The sequence below is a fragment of the Opisthocomus hoazin genome, chromosome 10 (genome assembly GCF_030867145.1).
Source record: "Opisthocomus hoazin isolate bOpiHoa1 chromosome 10, bOpiHoa1.hap1, whole genome shotgun sequence".
Classification (NCBI taxonomy): Eukaryota; Metazoa; Chordata; class Aves; order Opisthocomiformes; family Opisthocomidae; genus Opisthocomus; species Opisthocomus hoazin.
In genome coordinates, this window is record NC_134423.1 from 32,246,143 (window position 1) to 32,267,251 (window position 21,109).

Consider the following 21,109-nt stretch of genomic DNA (forward strand, 5'->3'; position numbering starts at 1 on the left):
TGTTGATTTTGTATTTATTTTACATTCCAAACACTATATTCAAACACTGATGAATTGCTGAATTAGCATTTTGTCTCTGAAGATTCGGGGCAGGGTTTTCTGCAAAGCCTATTAAAGGAGCGTGGCAGGTACTGAACAGGTCACATTGTTATGTCAGGCTGTTGCACACATAGTTTAAACTTATTTTCTGCGTGTATACTGTGTCACTGAGTATGAAGTAAAAATACTAGCAGTAAGCATACAATATGTGTTTTTAGAATACGTGCATAATTGTTCTACCCCATGTTTGTCTAGGCAGGCTTGAAAAATCGTCAGCTAGACACAGCAGACTTATTTTTAAAAAGCAAAGAAAATCTCTTCAAGCTGTCTGCACCCTGCTCTGGACCTGAGCAGTCTGCTGATAGCGCATCCCAGTCTTACTTGAAAAGTAAGTAAAATACTTTCAGCTGCACAGAGGTTTAAATGTAATTGCCTTTCCATTTATGGCTGTGTGTTTGTAAAAGCAGTTTGAATTGCCTGTGCTCTTGTATGTTTGGATGATGGAAAATAAGAGAGAAATGGTGCATAAGGTGTAGGGTTTTTGTTGTGTTCTGATGTTAGCATATGTATCCCAAGAGTTTTGATGTGAAGGCAAAGTGTGTTACATATATTGTTTGATGTTTTTTAGAAGATTTTTGTAGCATACCTTTATGACTTACCTTCAATTTTGAATTTATGTGATCGGTCATGGTAGAATGCAGATGTTTTAACTCTCTGTGTAAATATTGCAGATTTGGAAGAGCTGAGGCCAGCTTTAAACTTGCTTTGCTCAGCGATCAAAGAAAATGATATGGAGCCTCACAGTAAACACTTCTCTGAGCAGCTGCTAAACCTCACGTTGACTTTCCTTAGCAAGCAACTTGATGACATTTTTGTGCACACAGAGGGTAAGATTACTCATGCTGAATCATATGTAGAAATGTAATGTGTCATCGTTTAGGTAAGTAAGAACAACGAATTTTTTTCATTAAAAGCCTAAATTTGCGTAGAATTACCCCCCCCCCCAAAAAAAAAAAAAGTGCTAGATTTAAGGGAATGAAAGGTGTTATTTAAGGGCAAACATGAGAAATTAATCTGAATACAGTATCTGTATTAGCCCAAACAGCTGTGATCAGGCTCTCGGATCAGACGGGATACTGTCCAGAGGATCTTTCTGGGATGCGTAAGAATGGCAGGATGGGACTTTCAGGCTGTCGCTGGATATTTGTAGTGGTGCAGTTAAATGGCTTGAGTTTAATCCTCAGCTGCTGGCTCTTTTCTCAGTGCTGCCACTTGAAATATTCTGGCACAAATATTTCTGTGGCTGTGGAATGGAATAGACTAGGTTAAGAAAACGATACAGCTGAAAAAATATCCTACCAGGTGATTTTTTATCTGGAGCACTTCTCTGTCTGATTTACTGTGTGGCAAGAGTTGGGCATCCCAGTATAACCCGAGAGGTGGCACAGAAGCCAGAAGCAGGTGCCTGGTGACGCTAGCACGGTTGCTGCAATGGTGCTCTTTGAACTACAGCCCGAAAGGTACAAGAGTGGAGTGACGGCTGGTGTGCTGCTGAAGCATTGCAGTGGCAGAATTCCAGAGGACAGATGTGTTCTGCTGGACAAAGCTGTGCAGAGAGGGGTGACATGTCTCAACATACAGCGTGCTGTCCTTCCTCTTGGGTCTGGATTGCTGTCTCAGGGGTGCTTTTTAGTCTGTGGGCCAACAAGTTGTACATGTTAACCAGAACTGATTTCTTCCAGTAGTAAAAGTTGCAGACCATTAACTCTCAATTATTTTTTCTACATGTTTTTTGTAGTCTTTGTTTCTTACAAATGAGTGTTATATTAGGTGTCCCTGCATTTTAAATGTGATTTATCTGACTAATAATTGGTTGGATTATTGAAAAATCTTCGTTCTCATTTACTTGTCCGTGAAGGGGAAGACACAGCAATGAGGACAGGGAGATCTCTCAGGAGCACTGGTAGGGTTGTGACTGTGTCCTGGCAATGTGCTGATAGTGGTGGACTTTATCAGCACCTGTACAGGTCACACTGCAGTGCAGAGCTGATGTGCTCGTTTATCCGAGGTCTGTTCTGTGTGTTAGTCTGGAGAATGCGTTCACCAATACTAAGTGTTAAAAACCCTGTATCGTTCATTTCTGCTTAACTGACAGAACCTGATGAATTCCTGCAGAAGGGTGCAGATATTTTAACAGATTACATTATAAGACTCAGAAAATTTCTGAGGAGATATCCTCAACCACAAATAGATGCGGTACACGCAGAAAGTCAGCTTGATGAAGATATACCTGCATTGGAAGAAAGCCACATGTGGGAAAAACTGACACCAGAGGTAAAAAGGAGTAACCATTTTTTTAATATTCTTATTCAATTTATTTAAGGAAATTATTAATATGGAAGTGTCTTTAAACTCTTGGGGGGAAATCAGTATAGGGATCGTAAAGATAGTAATACTGGAAATTGATGGCCTCAGTTTGTTTCAGATTTTTTCCCCCTTTAGGAAGTCATTGCTGAGGCCATCTTAACCAACAAAATGCCAGAGGCCCAGACCTTCTTCCGAATGCATCAGCATCCTGCTGAAAATCTTCAAGAATTTCTTCAGACAGGTTTGAATCTGGTCTATGACTGTCTTCTGAAGGACAATACCAGAGAGGCCTCAGAACTTTTAAGGAACATGGTGAGAGGTGTTCAGTCAGCATGCTGATAGTTCTTAACGCTTCTTTATGACTAACAAAATAAATTAATGGTAAGAGTATGGGGGGTGTGTAGGTGTCTTATGGGTGTATGGATTCTACCACATACATATATTACAGTGAGAGTTAACTTGTTTTAAAGAGCTGCTTTGATCACTAACGGGCTGGTGGAATGCTGAGGGAGCCTATTTATGAACGTGTATTGACTGATGTCATGATCAGCAAAGTGTAAAGGTGGTTCTGGCAAGTCAGGTATTAAAGGGTACACATTTTGTATCCTGACAGGCTGGAGACATCACGCAGAGCACTGGGTGATTGTGACATCTCTGGTAACGGGTGAAGCGAGTATCACAAGCATGCTTGTAAAAGGTTGTGCGCTTTGGAAGGAAAGCAGCTGCGTTTATTCTGTCAGCGTACAGCTGTGTTTGTACAGCGTGCATACAACCAGCATCTTCTTTTTTGTTAGGGCTTTGATGTGAAGGAGGAATTGCGTAAGATATGTTTCTACACAGCTGATAAACATGTACGAGATTTGTTGGTAAGTGTAGAAAAGGCTTTTTTTGACTAGCTGGTGTTTTCAGGTCTGAGGTCGATCTGTATTTATGCTGAGAGAGCGCGTTGTATTGAACACACTTTCAGAATGGGAACAGAGAGGTTTTGTCCCTGCATCCTTGCAGTGTAGTTGCTGCAACATGTCATTGACATGCCTCTGTTCTTTTGTATTTGCAGTTAAAGTAAAAATTGTTAAAATGTTATTTCTTTGTTCTGGCTCTGATCTAGTTCTCATCTGCTTGCACACAGTGTAAAGTCCTGGCCCTCCTGAAATTTAAGTGTATCGACCTCAATGCTTCCAGCATTTTCTCCTACAGTTGGCTTACTCTTTACACTTGCAGGATCGTTTACGACTTTAATATATTATAAGTAGATATTGTAGAGTATATAAGTAGAAATTGTAATTGGAGGTAATACTTTAATTTGAATTAAAGGTGAAAGTTTTACAAGAAGAAAATTATTTTTCTGAGAAAGAGAAGAAAATGATAGACTTTGTGCATCAGGTTGAAAGCTTTTACTCGGAATCCTTCCAAGAAAATAAAGAGATTCAATCTCTTTCCAGGTAATGTGGGTTATCAGTTTTAATTATCAATTAACAACATTAATAGGATTTAAAATATGCTGGCTTCTACATTCCGTATGATATACAGTCTTCTGTAATGTCATTAATTTCATACTGGTCTTCATTTGCAGAAATAAGTGTCAGTGTGGGAACTGATTACTTTGCTCATTAATGTAACAATTGCTGTCGTGTTCTTTCCAGACTAAGTCATGACATGCTATCGTCAGTGTGACAGACATCTTCTGTTTGTGTCGTCATCAGCATAAATGAAGTACTTTTAATAACAAAGGATATTCTTAGATTTATTGATCAAACAAAACGTGCAGATGGAACGTTAGCTCTATTTTTGATATATGATATCCATAATATAGCAAACTAAAGTAACCTAGAAAAATCATTTTACAGTTAAATAATTGTAAAAATGTTACGATACTCATCATTTGCTATGTCTGTTTTGGAAAAGTGAGTTAATTCTTTGCCCGTTGCTCTCATGTGCACTCTCAGACTTCTAGCTGAAGTAAATCCCTCTACCACTTCCAGAATTCTCTTCAAAATGGACTATCAAAATCTGTTGATTCTTTTCATTGATCTTCTAGTTGTTAGGTTGTGGACTGTGTTTTAAAAGAGTACCAGAAAACAATCTAATGTGATACTTCATTGCAGTTTCAAGAACTGGAGAAAGGAGCAAGACCTTTCCAGACATACAGCTGTTCTGGACTCATTGCTGAGTTGTGACAGACATCGGGTTCACAATCGGAGAGTCAGAGTGATGTTTAACTGGGCTCAGTGGTGGGATGAGCTTATTCAGGAAATGATTCTTCTTCCCAGAAAACCACGCCAAGGCAAGTGTTCTGGTACTAAGGACTTACAAGAAATTGTGAATTAAAAATTTGGCTTTGATGTAGTACATTGCAGTTATGTTGGAGTGGCATTGATATAACTAAAGTTGTATGCTACCACAGCAGGTCACTTATTTTTTGGCAATGAAAATGGGTAAACAATGTGTTTCATCCTGTTGCATTCTGACAGGGATCTGTGTTTTTCCTGTAGAGAAAAATCTGGAACTAGCTGAAAGGGACTTGTCTAATGAATGGCCACTTGTTGTGTCATACTCTGCTACGCTCTGTAAGCTGTTCCACTGTGGTATTACATTTAGCTTTTCCAACATAAAGCTCTAACAAGCTGTGACCGTATACTTAATCTCAGCACCGTATCTGCAACCGTTTGTTAAAAATAAGTACATGTAAAAAGCACTGTCAGTACTTCCCTAGGTCGTGTGTGCTTGTGCCAGTTTCATCAGTTTGCCTTTTTGAAACACAGAACTCAAGACGTGTAATCCTGAGGTTCTTTGGATGCACTTGACAGCCCAGCATGACTGGCTTAATGTTTGTGCATGGATTGAAGAATCTGAGCCCAACCAGACTGCGTGTGGACAAGCTAACTGGCCCCCTCTTACTCCAGACATTATTGACCGGAACATGTTATGTAGTAGCTATATGAGAAATGATATATTAAACAAGCTGGCTAGGTACGTGCACTTAATGTGTTATGCTAACTTTCTGTCTTACATGAAGCCAAAATCAGGTATTTATAGAAGTGCTTGTTAATAAAATCTTTGATGCATGTGAGTTTTTATATTGCGCTTACTGCTCTGTTTTAAACAGCACAAATCTATTAACAAATTCAATTTTAGGCTTGTATTTGCACTTTCTGTTGTCTGAAAACAGTAAGAAACACGAGAGCAACAGAAATCTTCTATCAGCTCTTCGATCTTCCTTGGTGGTTATATTCCTGATGCCCATTTTAATGCAAGGGAGAAAATTCTAAACACAGCATTTCACTCCTCACCCCTCGTTCTCGGCAGTGGACTGTAGTCACTAAGATATTGTTTGAGTGCCATCAGACATATTTTGACATGTTGTGTTTGCCTCGGCAGTGAAGTTATCCCCTAGAAGGAAAGGTCTGCTTTATAATTTTGTACTGAAAACACCCTTCAGAACTTCTTGAAGATATAACTGTCTAATCAGTGTGTATGCCTTTTCTCTTTTCTGATAGAAATGGAATTTTTGTCTTCTCTGAGTTGGAAGATTTTGAAGTTCTGCTCCAAAGACTGTCTTACCTTGGGGGAGTACTGCAAAATCCTCACCCGGTTCCAAAATACAGTGCTGCCAGCGGTTTGGACTTCCATGCTCGTTTTGTCCTTTACTGTTTAGAACATAATTTGCAGTATCTGCTATACACTTACTTAGACTATTACAGGTATGAATGCTTTGCATCCGTCAAATCTCATGCAGATTTAAATAATGAAACACAGTTTTAATAGTTGGCAGTAGAGTTTTCCTCGGCCCTTGCTGTTTGGCGAGAAAGACTGCTTGGGTCACAGCGGTGTCATTTAAAGAAAAAATGTGGGGTGGTATGTTAGGCTCCATGCTGTATTTTGAAGCTTTATTTAGGTTGTCTTGTCAATACTAATTTGTGTGTCAGTCATCAAAGGAAGCAATTACAGTTGTAATTAGTATACTCTTACAAACAATACAATCGTAAATGAGCCAAAACAAGTTGTTCTTCAGAAACTCTCTCACTTCAGCACAGGTATGAGTTCATTCATGATAATTTCACAAATAAAGAAATTTCTGGTTTCCATCTAATTTAGGGTTAGTTGGGATTTGAAGGAGACAGAAATATTCGGTAGTGGAGCTATATGAATACTTTCCATTTAATTAATAGTTTGCTATTAAAATTTCTTAGCTGTAACTGCAATCTAACAGTGTAGGTATTAAGAAGGTAAAAGTGGACCAGAGAAAAGCCAAAAAATCTTTTTTTGTTTTTTTTATTTGTTTGTATAAGCAGTTTTGGTTTGCATAAAATATTTAAACTATGCAGAGTGGTATTTGTGAGTCAAGTCCCTTGTCTGGAAAGCGTTTGGGGTTGTCAGCTGGGGAAACTGTTACTTTGATTTACGGAAGCAAGCAAGCAAGCACAGCAACATAATCTTAAAGAAGAGGATGGTCAGAGGTGCCATGTCAGCCAAAGCTGTCCAGCTTGTAGAGGAGGGTGATGTGGTTTGACTCTTTCATAAGAACGGATGAAAGAAGTCACTAACACCAAATCACATGCTCTTAATTTTTAGTGCAGTGTTATATTAGGGCAGAGGATGGTTACAAATACTGTATTTTCACTGTGCTGCTACTCATCTTATTTCCAGTTTATCTCCTTCAAACTGCCCTGTTCTGGATAACAAGGAATTGCATGAAGCGCATCCCTGGTTTGAATTCCTCGTGCAGTGTCGAGGGGTTGCCAGTAATCCACGAGGTAGGAGTCTGCCTTGCTCTAGAGGTGGTCTGACGTTTATGCTGCTGGCTGAGTATTTGGCATAGCTGGGTTTAGTTCTCTGCTGCAAACTCTTTTTTGACTATGGCAAATCATTTACATGTACATCAGTTCCTCATCTCTAAAATGTGGGTTATAATTCCTACTTAAACTGTGTGTAACAATTTGGAGACTGTAGATATGTCAGAATTGTTTTGTGTGTAATCATCATTGCTTCCATTTTGATTAGATTCCTAATAGGTTGAACAGAAGGAGAAGTCATAAGAAAATGCGTATGCTGTTAAAATTAAAGCTTCCTCTAGTTGTTGTGGTGCATTTTGACTTCTCTGCTGCTTGGATTATGTGCTTTTTTCCTAGATATTGTCATTGAAAATCAGTAGATTTTGAGCCCTTAAGTCTTTTCACTTTTTTTTTAAAACATTTCATGTTCTGTAGAGTCACATGTTAACAAATGATAAAAATAAGCCCAAATAGGGCTTTTTCAGAAAGTGTGATCGGTGTAGGATAAAGAATTGAACCAATACAATGCTAAATGGTGGGACTCGGTCCAAATCAATCTGTGTAGGTAAATCTGTAGTTTGAAATTGGGGAAAGGTTGGTAAAATTTAGAACAGTTTATCTGTATTTATAAGTAAATTGAGTCGAAGTCACTATTAACAACCAAAAATAGAAAATTCCATTTTGTTCATAGTCATAGAACAGTTTTAATGCATGACTTGATAATGTAGTATTGGTTTTGCATGAAAGTAAATGTCACTTTTTTTTCTTTTAAGATCCAAAGATGATTTTTCAGGCTAGTCTAGCAAATGCTCAGATCTTGATTCCTAGTAATCAAGCCAGTGTGAGTAGCATGCTACTGGAAGGACATACGCTATTAGCACTTGCTACTACAATGTATGCACCTGGAGGTATTGATCAGGTACTGTGTGCAACAGATTATTGATAAGCTTTTGGAGAAGTTCTCACATGGTGTTGAAGACTCAAAGGAATACATTAACAAAAATAAATATTCTAATGCCATCGTATAATTTCTTCTCATATAAAAATCTGGTTTTGGTGTTGGGTGTTTCAGCGTTAGTTGACCAAGTGAAGCGAGTAGTGTGGCCTGAGGTTACGTGGTTTAGAAACAGCAAGGCACAGTGGCTGTGAGCTGGAGTCTTTAACTCCTTCCTAACAGTTACAGCTGTGTTTATAGGCACTGGTGTTCCTCAAACAGTTCTGGTTCGCAAAAATATTTTTATTAAACTTTTTAAATGGTGTGCCTGTATTTCTTAGACAGCTATCCCCTTTTGTAGTGATTTGTAGTTTTTAAGTAAATGAAGCAGTGGGTCACTGGACTGCGTTTCTGCTAGGTGCTATTCAGCTTCTGTATGTTTATTTTTAGAGGCTGAAAATCTGGGCACATATAAAAATTGCAGCATACTGCTTTCATTGTTTGAACCAGTTGCATTGTGCTACAGAGATCAAAAAGCACATTATAAACAGTTGTACTTTTAAAAGAAAATTGCTCAGTGAACCCCATATTGGAACAGAATTGATTAATACAGATAGCTTTTTGATACGTAGCGCGGTAACCTAAGCCATCAGGTACTGTTCAAGATATGTCTAATATAATTTAGAAGGATTTTGCAGGGAAAAATGACTTTCTGTGTTGTCACCGTATGTCAAATTCCCGTGAGGTAGTCTGATGCATTCAGAGATTGTTTTGTTATTATCTTAATGCAGTTTCTTCTTCCTAATGAAACAGTTTTGCTTCCTTGCAATGTAGGTTCTTCAGAATGAAGATACGGAAAAACCTCTGAAGAAAGTCGATCCACAGCTCTTAAAAATGGCATTGGCTCCTTACCCCAAACTCAAAGCTGCTCTCTTTCCCCCATGTACTTTGCATGGAATTTTGCCACCTGACATCTCTCTTTACCACCTTGTTCAGGTACACAGAATGCTTCTCAGTAGTACTTTTTGGCAGAGCAGAAGTAAACTAAGAGGAGCTTGATTTTAGCTAAAGCCTGGAGGGTGGGGACCGTATGTTGTTTCCTTGGAATCCTTAATTTGGAGCTAAAGGTTGTAGCTTCATCCTGAACAGGTTTTTTAAGTGGTGTCTAAATATTGTGAGTTTGGCTTCCCCCTGTCCCCCCAGACGAGTAAAGACGTCTGCAGTGTTGAACTTCAGCAGTTCTGGAATAACAGAGAAGTGATATTCTTGCCGTGTTCCGTGGGCAGGTTGCTCAGTATTACGATAATTAAAATGTTTTTAATTGTCTAAGGGAAATTGAAATTTAGAATTAAAGTATAGTGTCTCATGGAATGTCATGGCACGTGGACAAGGGGTGATAGCTTTGGACTGAAAGAGGGGAGATTTAGATCAGATATGAGGAAGAAACTCTTTATGATGAGGGTGGTGAGGCTCTGGCCCAGGTTGCCCAGAGGAGCTGTGGCTGGCCCCTCCCTGTCAGGGTTCAGGGCCAGGTTGGATGGGGCTGGGAGCACCCTGGGCTGGTGGAAGGGGTCCCTGCCCGTGGCAGGGGGTTGGAACCAGATGATCTTTAAGGTCCCTTCCAACCCAAACCATTCGATGATTCCATGATTTTGGGGCAAATACTTTGTACTTCGGATCTGTGGTACGAGATACACGGAAAGTTGGAAGGAACCTGATGAATTATTCAGTATTAGGAAAGTGTTAAGTTTGCTAGGGTCACAATGTAGCAAAATACTGAAGCATGGTCTTTCCTTATTTCCTTAGAGCAAAGTCTAAGCCTTTCCTTGTACTTGTTTGTGTCCTGATCCTGCAGAGTAGATAAGTATGTACCTTTGAGAGAGAACTTCACAAGATACATCAGGGCTTGGTAGCAGCACAGGCCATTCCTGGTTCTCTGCTACTGTAGCTCCCTGAAATGCTCTGTCGTCTGGTCTGATGCGAAAATCTTAGCTGTCTCAATATATTTTGTTTCTAATCTTTCAGTCATTAGTGCCCTTTGATCCCACTAAATTATTTGGCTGGCAGTCAACAAATACTCTTGCTGTATCAGGTATGTTACTTTCAAGTTTTATATGCTTTCTTAGCCTGAGCACCTAGGATAAAATACCTTCCAGTGAAATGATTTGACAGATAAACTTATTCAAAAGGTCATTTCTTTTACAAACAAACCAGTGTAATTTACTAAAATTTTGTTTTCAAACTAAATCCTGGATAGGTTACCTTTTTCCTTTAGCTCTTCATAGACAGAATTTTTTCTGTATGTATTGTGAGATAGAGGAGCAGTATTTTCTTTTACAACCAAGTTGAGGGCTGAAGTGATCTAGAGTTCTGATTTTACAGTGAGAATTGGAATTTCAGTGGAGTTTGGCTATGCTGAGATTTGAATTAGAACAAGAGGAGAGGTGTTGGATTGTCATCTCATGTTTTGTAGCCGAAAGGCATTTTCTGTGTTTAATTTATCAGCTCGTAATAATGATGCTATTCTTTCTAGATGCATCAAGTGACTTTCCTCATTTTTCATCCCCTGAACTGGTGAACAAATATGCTGTAATGGAAAGACTGGATTTTTTGTACTATTTGCACCATGGACGTCCATCATTTGCTTTTGGTACATTTTTGGTCCAGCAGTTAGCAAAGAGCAAATCCCCCAAACAGTTGTAAGTCTTCTCAGAAATGACAGTGGAGTAGTTCTGTTGAAGTTGTTATCTAGTACATGGAGTAACATCAGTCCTCCCCAACAGCAAAGAAGTGGTGTGCAGTGCATGACTTGAAATTTTAGGTGCCCTAAGAGTCCATTCAGTCTAACATCGAGTAGGATAGAAATCAAACATCACCTAAAAGAGGGGGAGCTATGTTTTGAGTTACCTGAATAATATCTACACAATGAGAGCAAGGAATGAAAAATGTTCCAGTCGTATCAAACACGGGTAGGCTTTGCTTCTAGGGAGCTGAGTCTCTAGATCACTTTGTAGAAAAAAGATGCCCCTTTTCTTTCACATTTCCTAAGGATGACACTTCTTTATTTAAGTTAATAAGACACACAATGTGCTGGAGATTGAAGGAATTAAATTTTCTGGCTGAAGCTTCAAAATCATGTGTTCAAAAGGATACACATCTTGCTCGAGTATATTAAGTATATTCAAAATTAGTACAAGTTATGTCGGAACAAGTGACTTTGTTTCTAGAATGTCTCATTTGTGTGTTGGTCACTGTTTGTTTCTTTTTATCATTTCTATACAAATCCGTTTCTCTTGTGTAAACAACCAAGATTTGGGCAAAAAGGGAAACGTGCATTAAAGTAAACTGAAGTACTTAACAGTTTCAAAGACAGGCAGCATGCATGATTTTTTCAGTTACTGCTCTGGAAGAATTTCAGATAACCAATGAACCAGCCACCTTGCAACCCTTTAGGGTACGTTTTTCGCTTAGTGCAATCCGCAGATGAGTTTCAGGTTCTTGATGCTTCAGTGCTTGGATTGTAGGCTCTCCAGGGGGACTTTCTGCACTAAAACTGTGACAGGTGTCTTTTATTGATTATAATAATTGGCTTTAGTTTTTGGTAAAGTTTATTAAATTGCAAACTCTGTGCTTGTCATGTGTGAGGCTTTATTTTCACGCCTACGTTTTTTTATAAATATGAAACTTTTGGTTTGTAAATAACTTTCATGCTAATGAAGTCTGTGAGTGTAGTAAACATTGTGGGTACTTGTTTACATGGGGAATATTCATATTTGAACATTGGTTAAAAATCGTGTGTGTTACCTGGCTTTCTTTTGGTTTCAGGATTCAGCAGGCAGGAGCTGAAGCCCATATTTTAGCTCTTTCTGCCTTCAGTGTACCTTCAGTAGTGGCAGCCTGTGTGTGCTTTCTAGAATTACTCGGACTCGACAACCTCAAACTCAGGGTCGATATTAAAGTTGCAAACATAATTTTCAGTTACAGAACTAGAAATGAAGAATCTCAGCACAATCAAATACGAGAATCTTTGGGTAAGGATGTCTTTTGTTTGTTTTAAAACAGGGTACAATGTATTTATTGGGAAGAGAAGCAGAGACAGATTGAAAGATGGTGCCTGACTTCTCAGGAATGCAGCAGAAGCATCTTGTTGTTTGAAGAGCTAAGAATTTTGCTCTGCTTTTATTCCTGCTTCTTACTAATTTTGGAGGTGCATTTTGAACCTGGCAGATCAAAGAAGGCAGGAAGACTGTAATATGACATGCAGCCAGAATTGCAGAAGTGTCTAACAGACACTGTCGAACAGCTGCCTAAGGCTCTGTGTAACGTTTAGTAAGGTTCAGCCTAATGTTGTAATAGTATAACTAGAGGATCAACAAAGGGGCATTACCAAATCTCTTTTCTCTTTCGTACTTGAAAACTTTTACAGCTGCAGCAAAATCAGATATTCAAAGCTGTAAGGAAATTAAATTTATCCTAGGAATAACTTTAGAAAGTTTAATTTTTAGCTAATAGGTCCACAGGCATCTTTTTGTCCTGACTAAGGAACCGCTGGCATTTATTTGTATTGTCCTGATCATTCTAAAAAATATATGTTATGTAAAACTGTAGATAGAGCTCATTTAAAAAAAAAAAAAAGTTATGTGATCTGAAAGTTGAAATTCTTTTTCAAAAATCACATAGTCACATTGATGCCTGGCTTGGCAGAGTTATCGAAACATTTACATTACTAGCATTTGTTCTGCTTGTTGGTTCTGGTACTTTTGAAAATATTACCCTTACTCTAATCCTAAATAGCATCTCAGAAATAGTAATACGTGCTTTTAAACAGTTGAAAAGTTAACAAAATTGGCTGGTGGAGAAAAAGCCGGAGCAGCAGAAGTTCTTATGTCCTTAGAAGAAGCCTTTTGGGATGCAGTTGAGCGTCAAGGAATACAGAAGTAAGTAAAACATGATTTAAAGGATTATGCTGGCACATTGAGATTAAGCACTGAATTTGTGTATTCAGATAATACTAAATCACAGAATCACAGAATGGTAGGGGTTGGAAGGGCCCTCTGTGGGTCATCTAGTCCAACCCCCCTGCCGAAGCAGGGTCACCTACAGTAGGCGAGAGATGTGTGTGTTTTATTGCAGTAAACTGAACAACAATATTTGAATTTAGAATATAGTCTTGGTATTTCAAACAGTAGAGGTAACAGATGTATATTGGCAAGAATAAGGAAGTGCAGGTAGCGTGTTGGACTCGCTGTTCCACAGGGCTCTTGCAGCACGCTTAGGAGCGAAGATTGCTGGCTTCTGTTCAAAGCCTGCACTGTCAAGGGTGTGGGATGAAAGCTCCCCCAGTGGAATGTGGCCCAATCTGTAGAGAAGTCACTGGAAGTGCTGGTGTTGCCATGTGCAGCCGATGGATCTCAGGCCACAGGAGGAGTTTATGCGTTTTTAACAGCGTTTTTAACATCTGGTATAAATACCAGTTTATTACAGCGGAAGCTCTTTAAATTCCATGCAGGACATCTAGTGACTCTAGAAGGCAGTGGTCTTTGGTAATGCAGTTCTGTAAACTCCATAATATCGGACTGAGCACATCTTACCTAAAGGAGTGTGCCAAATCCAACGACTGGCTGCAGTTCATCATCCAAACCCAGCTGTACAGCTACCAGCCAGATGAGGTAAGCTATCTGTGTATGATTTTAAATGAAGATAGAGTTTATCATGAATATTCTTTGTCTGTGATGTTCAAAATAAAGGGGAGAGGAAGGAAAAAATGGATTCTTTTAACAAGAGAAAATCACATTGTGGAGAGAACATGAAATCAAAGCCTCCTCAGTTTCCAAGGAGTCAGAAGTATTCTCAGGGTGCTCGATATCCTCTGGGTATGATGGCCCTGCTCTCGCAGCTGGATTTCCCAACTTTCCTACTTTTCTGCTTCGCTCTCTCTCTTGGTATGTGAAAAGCTAACACAAGACAAAGGAAGTTGACTCCACAGGGAGTTGACTGTTCAGCAGATACAATAATATGCTTCTAAGAGCATGAAAGCTAGCTATTAACGGAGAAGATTAGGGGGAAAAAATCCCTGTTTGAAACATCGCCTGTGATGTTATTGATCAGTAGTGGAGAAAACAATTTTCAGAGAGGAGTGATTTGAGTGTCTCTTTGAAGTGAGTTGGACACAAAATTATTTGCCAAGAAGGGACTCAATTTTCATTTAAAATTTAGTTAAAATTGTGACATACGCATACTGTTTGTAAGTTAAATTTAGAATCATGTAGTTACTGTTTTTTTATTGGAGAGTTACCATATGTTCAATGTAAGTTTTAATAAAGCCACTCATCTTTCACAGAACCACAGAATGGTAGGGGTTGGAAGGGACCTCTGGAGATCATCATCATTACTTTGAAAACTTGCATTGATTTTTGTGTAAAGATACTTAAACTTTTGAGAATCCACATATTCCATTTTTTGTTTTAAATGTAATTTAGAAGTTAATAAAGTATTACCAGTATGTAAAAATTAAAAGCAATTTGGAAAAAATAATGTGAAGAACGTAACTGAAAAATTCCAGGCAAGGTGATACTTAGCAGGCCTAGGATTTTAACTTGGATCTTATCGTTGTTGAGAAGAAAAATATGTAATTACACAACAGTAGCTAACTGGACACTTTTCATGATACACTCTTAGCAGTACGAGAGATATGACAGAAATGAGGGTCTCTAGGAGGCATTTTAGCTTCACATAAAAGGATGAGCTTCAATATTTTATTAGAATAATTCACACATCCAGAACACTGTTTCCTCTCTAGGTCTCCAAAAACATTATAAAAAACGAAGTTTGAAGAATGTTGTGTTTGTCTTTTCTGTGTATTTAATGCTTCAGTCTTTCTTCCCCCTCGTGCTCCTTGGATCTCAGTCTCTGTAGATGCTTTTGGTTCTGTTCTCCTAGGTCATGTCTATCCTTCAGGATTTCACTCCCATTTTACAAGATCACTTGAAGTTGGCGTTGGAGAAGTTGCCACGTGTATGTCCCGATGCAGAGAGTCGTGAAAACAGTGCTGCCAGTGTGTTGGAGAGCAAACCCGCAGACAGTCTCTTTCAAATCCTTCTTCAGTGCCAGGGCAGCTCCAGCCCTTCACGTTACCTTTTGACCGAAGGACTGAGAGAGCACGCTCCCGTTCTGAGTGTGTTAGCAGCATGTTTCCAAGTGAGTATTGATGAAGTGATTTAGCTTTTAGAAGACAAAGTAATAAAAAAGTGATGGTTGTGCAAAATTATGGTAAGTGGTAGATATGTAGGTTGGATCCATCGAGGTTTATTCTCAGTTTTGTATTAATTGTGAATAGTGTGACACATTTGGCCAAGTGATATATAATGAGGTGATGTTTGTCTCTGGTTATTATAAAACCGTCATTTCTATGATTTGACAGGATGCAAACATTGTTCATTGTCTCTGTGTTTGGATAATTACTACTGTGGATGGTACTGCCAGAGCTGAAGCAACAAACCATATTCAAAGCTCAGCAGAAAATCACGAATGGGATCTTCGTGACCTGTCAGTTATCTGGAAAGTCTTTTTAAGAAAGCAAAAAAGTAAAACACTCCTAAATGGCTTCCAGCTCTTTTTAAAGGTAAGATAATGTCTTTTTAGTGGTATATTTGAGTGTATCTCAGTTCATCTTGGCAAGGAGATGGCGAATAGATTCCCCTTCTGTCTTGCTATTTATGGCCTAGGTAGCCTGGGTGTAATCCACTGAAAATCCCAGTCAGGTGAGAGACTCTTTGAATGGAAATTCTTCTAACTGTTAGAGATTTGTGGTTCATATATCAACCTTGCATGCAATATTAATAAGTGAAAACTTCATTGTTCTAATACTGAGGAAGACAAATTCTACATTTATTGAAGTACTTTTAGGAAAGAAGTCTAACCTATTTTTGTGTCTTAAAGGATTCCCCTTTACTGTATGTACTGGAGGTGTATGAACTATGTATGAACTGTAAAAAATACAATGAAGCTAAAACTAAACTGGACAAGTTTCAGGAGAGTCTGACAAAAGTAAGCAAATTCATTTTCTCTCAATGTCTTTGCCTAGGTTTTCCTGTATTAGAATGTGATAGGCATCTAATTTCGTATACGAAAATAATGAAAAAGAGTTTGCTGGAGTGATCTAAGGGCTGGTTTGTGAAGCGGTTGGTTTCAGCAGATTCTTTTTATTGCTGGCAGTTAATGAAAAGATGTTTCTGACAACTCAAAACCCACGATGCATTTTTGTAAATCATTTTGTCTGAAGTTGATATGGGCAGATTGAAATACAATGTCGTCCTCCTTGTGTGAGCCGCTTACTGTTTGAAGGTTGGCGATGACTCAAGTAGGACCGCTGTTGGTAAATTGAGTTGTTTGTGGTGAGTAAGTGTTCTCTGTTGTGTGTTGGTGAGGGCAAGTCAATACCGAGCTGATAAACCCATGACTGATAGCGAACATCTGTTTAAGAAAGACAGCTTTTTTGGACAAGTTTCAAAGTTTCTGAAGAAGTCTGTGGTATTGCTTTGGTTTTGGTAGTTGTGTACTTGTCTTTGAAAATGACTCAGTGAACTGAATTGCACACTTCGATTAAAACACTGATTTAGTAGTTGTTTTAAGAGGACCAAAGCATCTTCATGCAATGTTCCTTGTTGGTCACACACAGATATTCTCACAAATTATTTCAGTTCTTCCCTTTCCATCACAATTTTATGGTTCCTGAATATCTTGGTAACTAACATTCGATGTCCCTAGTGCTTTTCCTTCCTGCAGTTCAGGCTCAGGCTGGATCAGTTTCCTTTCCCTGTGTGCCACTCACATGGCGGATATGCTTATAAAGTATACAGCAGCATGACAGGAGCTATTCATCTGGCAATTTATTTTATCTATCCATTTCTGATCCTTCTTGCATCTTTTATCTCTTCCATGATTATCAGGAGTAATTGTTGGTCACCCTGTCATAAAATTGGCTACTTTCAGGTCAAAGTCAGATGTACATCAGTGATGGATCAGTGTCCCCTTGGGAATGACAGTTAATGGTTTCTTAAAGAAGGAGGTAGAGCTGGTACAGCCTCCATTTCCAGTGATTCCCACCAAAATGCAGAATATATTTGCAAAAGAAACACCAACACTTAAAAATCTTTATCTACACAGCTTAAAACTGAAGATAAACCAGCAGCTTCAGAACTACCTGTGCCATGGTTGGAATCACAAGCACTGTTTCTTCTTGAATTGATGATGCAGCAGTGTAGAACGGACTATGAATTAGGAAAGCTCTTACAGCTGTTTGCTGCAGCAGATAATCTCCTACTGGATGGTAAATACAGCTTCCTCTGTTAGATTATATTACTGCTTTAATCTAAAGACCACATACAATGTTTTTGGAGTAACTGTTTACTTTAAGTGTATTCGTACTGTTTTATTTGTGTAGAAGAATTTATATAACGAGAGTTGGTCCCTGTGGTGAAACCTATCTGTGTGTGCAAGCCTGGCTGGGACAATGGTTATGTGTGAGTGTTAATGTGGAGTGCAAAGGTGACCTGGAGAAGTATTTTAGTTACGGATTTAGAGCTGATTTTCACTCCCATGAAAGTTTTGGAGTGTAAAATCTGTGCTCCTTCTCTGGCAGGGTTGCATGTGAAAGAAGTAGCAGAATTTCCTCAGGTTTAAAAACCAGCTGCCTTTAATTGTTTGTACTCTGTTACGACAGGCCCTTACGTGAAGAAACTCTGTGCACTCAGTGAGACCCTGAAGGATTCCTCCATATCAATCAGTCGCTCCACCCTAACCAGTTACAATATGGAGACATTTCAGAGTGAGTGCCGATCGATTCTGGAGCAGCTACAAGAGAAAGGAATGTTCTCCCTGGCTCGGGAGGTCGCAGCACTAGCGGAACTGCCCGTGGACAGTGTGGTTACGCAAGAGGTACAGTATAGTTAGATAATGATGTTCACCTCTTAATACTCCTGTTACTGGCAGTATGGAGAATGTTATTTCTCAGCCTTCCTGAAACACAAATTTTTCTTCAAATCACTTTTTATTTTCAATGCAAGGACACCAAACAAGTTGGCTGTAAGTGCTGAGCTGAAAAGGACAGTATAGCTTTCCTTGTTCTCTTGCTATTTTTCCTTGCTATGCAATCAGTTTTGTTTGATGAGAAAAATAGATGGATTTGTTGCATATTTAGACATTTAATCTGAATTCAGTTTTTCAATATGCTGACCATCCAGTGTGATTTTTCTTTTTTTGAAAGACAGTTGTTTAAAACCTCTGTGAATTTTGCAGGTTCTAAGGGATCTGCGTCATTTGAGAGACATCGGACAGTGGCATCAAGACCAGACAAGAACTGAATTCTGGAAAAAATGCAATGACAGCTTCATGAAAAATTCAATCTCCAGCAAAGCTGCATCTGATTTTTTTTTTGATCAGGCAAACACAGTATTTGAATCTTTAGCTCCTGAGAAGACAAGCAGCATTATGGAGAGACATTTGTTGCTTACCCTGGCTGGCCATTGGCTAGCCAAGAATGACTCAGTGTCACTGCACAAATTAGAGGAAATAGAGAAGGAGATCTGGATTTGTCGCATCACACAACGAACATTGTCCACAGATGAGGGGTCAGGCAAGTCGAGATTTTCCTCCCACGTTGTAGTGAACAAGGATCTTACCTTTGATAACTTAGCTAAGGAGTTTTCTTTTTCGAAGCTACCTGCTCTGAACACACCAAAGTACTTAAAACTAGAGGGTCTTGCATTCAGAGAGACTCAACAGACCTTGACTAACGATGAGGAGGAAGCACTCAAGTTTCTGATCGGCTGCCTTCTTGATGAAGGAAGCGTGCATGAAGCCAGCCGTGTTTGCCAGTATTTCCATTTCTACGACAGAGATGTTTCGCTGGTATTGCATTGCAGAGCCCTGGCCTCGGGGGAGACTGATCTAGACAAGTTACACGCCGATATTCAGACTCTCCTTGCAGCAAGAGAGCAGCCCTCTGAAGGCGGTGCGTCTCAGCAGAGCAGGGCCCCGAGCGGTAAGGAGCGCTAACCGGTTCAGCCACTCGGCAGGTAATGCACTGCTGGGGTTCCGCTGGATTCTTCCTCTTCTGTTACAGTGTGAATTTCCCCTCTTCTGCGGGAGATAAGGTCTGCATGACAGTGGGTTATCTCCTTGGTTCGTAAATCCTCTGCTGAAAGGAATTTGAAGCCTAGCAGTGTACATTGCTTATATGTGCTTCAGGCAGGGTGTTTCTGTATGCAGTTCCTGTAGTGTCTTAACCGTTCATTTTTGAGAGTTCACAATTCTGTTCCAGTGTAGTAGCACTGAACTTCATCGATGTTCCTGCTTTTGAAGTACACACTCTAGCAAACCTGGAGTGTGTTTCTGGAGCTGAAACAAGGAGATGCTTTTACTAATATATTTCTCTGAATTCTTTGTACCTCATAAAGGATTTAGTGTTTCTTATTAATAGCAAGGCTAAGGCTGATAATATTCATATATAAAGTACTCTCTGCATATGTATGAAGTCTGAATGAGAAAGCTGTCAGCTGGAACATTACTTTCTAATACTAACATATATAAAGCTTAGTTAGAAGAGAATAAATGAAGCCTAACCCATCAGAAAGACTGCTGAACCCTTATGCTCTCTTATGCTTAGGAATTTTACATCTGAGATACTAATGTGGATATTTTGGCTCATTTGTGTTCTTGTCTTATTGTTTGTACCCTGAAACTTAAAAAAACCCCAAACAACAATCACAGGTATCAACAGTTCAGTCTTCAAAGGCTGAGAAAGTACTATGTATTTGCTACAGATTCCTGGAGTCTTGCTCCAAGTGTAAGGCATGTTGGTGTTATCTGTCTTTATGAGAAAGGAATTTACAGTATTCTTGTTCACAGCATCAGGCTTAGAAGACTGGACACACATTGTGGCCCCATCTCTAGATGATCCAGTTGTTGTCAGTCTGAAGGCTCTCATAGATGAATGCGTCCATGGGAGAAACTACTGCAGACAGGTTCTCTGTTTATATGAACTTTCTAAGGTATGTGTCCTGCGACATTATTGAAGAAATATGTGGTTGGTATCAAGCTGTGCTGTGGACGTTTGTGGAGGAAAGGATAAAGAGTGGTGAAAGTACTCTTCAGGTGCCCGAAACAAGTGTCAGAAGGTGAAATTACCAAGCCTTTGTGTGGAAGAATGGCCAGATGCTTCCGAGACATGAAGTGTTGAAATGAGCTCAACTCCCAGAGTCCCCAAGCCCCTACCTCTGACTCCACTAAGCCAGATTTCAGCCCGTGTCTCTTTGATGTGCCTTTTTTCTGATCTTTCAAGCATATGTTGTTCATCTAGCGCTTTGCTTTAGGCTTTTGTTGTAGGATGCCTGCGTAATCAACACCGACCCCGAAGGAGACAAGGAGATAGCAGCTGCCTTAGAAGTTTTAGCATGGAAGTGTTCTGCAGGCTTCTCACAGTGGCAGCTCTGTACCCAGAGGTTGCTCAGAGGAGTGGCTAATAAGTTCCACGAGGTTTGACCCAGACAGTAACGGGAGAAGTAGCCGATAGTTGTTGCTGCCTCTCTTCTCCTCGGCCTTCATGACTGCCAGCAGCCCACCTCTGCCTCTTCTCCAGAGGACGGTGCTGAACGCTTCTTTCAGGGTACAGACCCCATTTCCATGGTATTTGGTCTGTATTTTTGGAACGTGGCAGTAAATTTTTCTGAATAAAACCGGCAGCATATGTGCTGAAAATATCAGTATTGTCTTTATCACAGAGGTTCTTAGATTTCCCTACAGAACTTTTCATGCCTCGAATATTTGGAGTGAGTGCTGTAGGTTTGAGCTACTAACAAGTATCATATGGGTGGCTTGTTCCCTTTTACACCATCCGTATACTTGCCTGAAGCTGCATGTCCGTACTTTGGAATTAAGAGTTGATCATCTGTGACGTACACTTGTCGATTAATTTGTAAAGTTGTAGTGTGTTACAGCA

At 39.4% G+C, this 21,109-nt stretch overlaps 1 protein-coding gene across 2 annotated transcripts in view; it reads left to right on the forward strand.

Moving 5' to 3' along the window:
- The window catches only part of SPG11 (SPG11 vesicle trafficking associated, spatacsin), a 34,889-nt gene that overhangs the window by 6,411 nt on the left and 7,369 nt on the right, over positions 1-21,109 (forward strand). The window contains exons 8-31 of one of the 2 annotated variants that reach the window (XM_075432145.1): positions 295-427; positions 771-926; positions 2,195-2,373; positions 2,542-2,718; positions 3,201-3,272; positions 3,721-3,848; positions 4,512-4,690; positions 5,169-5,376; positions 5,904-6,107; positions 7,054-7,160; positions 7,952-8,097; positions 8,947-9,108; positions 10,138-10,204; positions 10,646-10,811; positions 11,938-12,143; positions 12,941-13,049; positions 13,622-13,781; positions 15,052-15,309; positions 15,533-15,733; positions 16,051-16,158; positions 17,278-17,440; positions 17,834-18,048; positions 18,409-19,153; positions 20,020-20,162. In XM_075432145.1, the coding sequence (XP_075288260.1) occupies positions 295-427; positions 771-926; positions 2,195-2,373; positions 2,542-2,718; positions 3,201-3,272; positions 3,721-3,848; positions 4,512-4,690; positions 5,169-5,376; positions 5,904-6,107; positions 7,054-7,160; positions 7,952-8,097; positions 8,947-9,108; positions 10,138-10,204; positions 10,646-10,811; positions 11,938-12,143; positions 12,941-13,049; positions 13,622-13,781; positions 15,052-15,309; positions 15,533-15,733; positions 16,051-16,158; positions 17,278-17,440; positions 17,834-18,048; positions 18,409-19,153; positions 20,020-20,162 (4,392 nt within the window). Of the gene's footprint in view, positions 1-294; positions 428-770; positions 927-2,194; positions 2,374-2,541; positions 2,719-3,200; positions 3,273-3,720; positions 3,849-4,511; positions 4,691-5,168; positions 5,377-5,903; positions 6,108-7,053; positions 7,161-7,951; positions 8,098-8,946; positions 9,109-10,137; positions 10,205-10,645; positions 10,812-11,937; positions 12,144-12,940; positions 13,050-13,621; positions 13,782-15,051; positions 15,310-15,532; positions 15,734-16,050; positions 16,159-17,277; positions 17,441-17,833; positions 18,049-18,408; positions 19,188-20,019; positions 20,163-21,109 lie in introns of those variants that run through there. The other variant, XM_075432146.1, reaches the window with a different exon arrangement.